At 40.3% G+C, this 2,283-nt stretch overlaps 1 protein-coding gene across 1 annotated transcript in view; it reads left to right on the top strand.

Annotated features, from left to right (window-relative positions):
* LOC118327234 (hsp90 co-chaperone Cdc37-like) overlaps nucleotides 1-474 on the top strand; it is a gene marked incomplete at its 3' end in the record, with an annotated part of 4,505 nt that extends 4,031 nt beyond the window's left edge. The window contains 2 exon segments of the mRNA XM_035660524.1: nucleotides 63-185; nucleotides 292-474. Coding sequence (XP_035516417.1) covers nucleotides 63-185; nucleotides 292-474 — 306 coding nt within the window.
* Nucleotides 475-2,283: the final 1,809 nt, after the last annotated feature.

Below are 2,283 nucleotides of genomic sequence, written 5' to 3'. Positions count from 1 at the left end.
CCCAGTCATATTTTTGAATGGTTCTGCCAGGTAAGGTTTGTGAATTCTCCATGCGCTCGTAGAAACACGCACTGATGGAGCAGGTGGCCCACCAGGCTATCGTCGTGCAGTTCATCTTGGATTCGGCTCGGGCGCTTAAGGTCGACCCAAGAGGCTGCTTCAGACAATTCTTTTCAAAGATCAAGGTCGGTAATGTGTGTTTTTTTGCTCTCCTGCATCTTTTTCTGTGTGGAAAAGTTATTTTTGTTGGTGGATTTGTGGCCATTTATGTGTTTTTTGTGTCCATGTCAGACTGCAGATAAGCCGTACCATGACGCGTTCGACCGTGAGCTGGAGTTGCTGAAGGAGCGGATCCGCAGCTGTGCGCGGACTCGTATGGAGGGCGCTATGAAGGAGCTGGAGGAAGAAGAGAGGCAGAAGAGACTGGGCCCAGGCGGCTTAGACCCTGTAGAGGTCTATGAATCTTTGCCAAAGGTAAACCATTCACACACATATGCAAGCATACACCAAGTATTTCAGGGAGACTTTCACCACAGTGGTCAGCAGATGTGGAACTAAAATAAAACAAAAAATTTGCTCTATTAAACTGTCAGATTTTAAAAGGAGTTTGGTGATTTCTTCCCTCTATGATAAAGGAATATGCGTTACTAATCACTGTAGTTGTCAATAGTTGTAACATCAATAGGATTTACATACTAATACCTGTGTGTTTTGTCATTAATGTATTTAAATGTAGAAATGAAATCAGTCAAATATGAACTCACTTTAATCAGACATTAGATGTATTCACAACCACAGCAGATGTAATTCAGGTTAGGAGTCAAGTTTTCTTCCCCAGCTGTCTTTGTGTTTCAGTATAGTGATTTACTAATATAATATATATTTTTTTCTGTTGTCAGAACGATTATGTAAGATATTTTAATAAATAACCCGTGCTCATTTTAAAGTATGATCACTAAGAATTCAGGTCAGTGAGATTTAATGTAGCCAGCAACTTAAAAAAAAAGTGTGTTTTCCCCTCTACATCCCTGGAGGCTGTGAGAGAAAACAGCCGGCCTCTTAGTGTGTCTCCCATTTCAACCCGTTTGCACAACACATCGATGACCACCATGTTTTGCTGTACAGGCTGAAGCTGCAAGCCAGAAAAGTCAATACTGCAGATCAACCCAAACAAGCAAGCATTAGCCACTTGGCCACACGTTATTGCAGTATTGTTTCATACTGTGCATGGTGTAAAGGATTGTTCTTTATACTAAGCAGAAGAATGAAGGATTTGAGATCCATGGCAATCCACTATTAACATGTATTCTACATTTGCTTTATTTTGCTTTATTTTCTAGGCACACATCCCGTTAATGGCTCCTGACATGAGCTATTTAAAAATAACTTTTTACTTTTTAATTTGTGCGAGAGACTGCACTTTTTGTGTGCGTTGTTTGTAGATTTTGAAGTCAGTGTTTGCAAAGTTTATTGATATGAACCGTGTTGCCTTTCGGATAATCAGAGAAGTCAATACACAGCTCAGCAGAATGGACTCCACCAGTCAGGCATGAGCTCACTGAGCAAGGTAAATAGCATTATCTACTTTCCTTGAGCTTTCACATAAGCTTAAAGTTCTTGGAAAAAATCCATTGAATACAAACTTAATATGATTGGATAAAAGTATGTAATGAAATATTTAAAATTATAGATACTGTTGTCCGTGGTGCATGTTAAAGCCATCATATGCTGACATGATGTTTTAGTGACAGTGAAAGCGTTCTTTATTCCTCCTTTGCTCGGTCAGATTCAGTGTTAATAAACCCGTAGGTTTGTGTGGTGGAAGTTTGATCAAATAAAGGAAAACCAGCAAAGAGAAATTTGTCTTCTGTATATTTATATCAAACTGTCTGATACACAGTCAGCGACTGCCGAGGGAATGCGATGCTGGAGTGCCTCCGCGTAGCCAGCCGCAGTCTTTTATATGCATAAGGAAGCAAGAGAGGATAGAAGTGGCATAGAGAGTCGAATGAAGACTGATGAAATATAAAGCAGCATAGAAAAGATGTAATAATATATATATATTATATGAGAGGTTGATTCCAAAGTGAAGACATGTTGTCCTGGTCTCAGACCAAAAATGGATAAAGAGGTTTAGGGTTTGGCCCTGGCTGGCTGATGTACTGTTCCACCCTTACATTCCACAAGGCGGTTATGTATGTGGCGTTAACGCGCCAAGTCGCAAGGTCAGCGATGACCAGGTGTGTAGGCTGGACTATCATCAGTGTTACTGGTATTTGATTA

This window comes from Morone saxatilis, unplaced genomic scaffold (assembly GCF_004916995.1).
Source record: "Morone saxatilis isolate NCDOM2014 unplaced genomic scaffold, NCSU_SB_2.0 Contig17, whole genome shotgun sequence".
NCBI lineage: Eukaryota > Metazoa > Chordata > Actinopteri > Moronidae > Morone > Morone saxatilis.
This window is presented reverse-complemented; position numbering and strand designations above follow the sequence as displayed.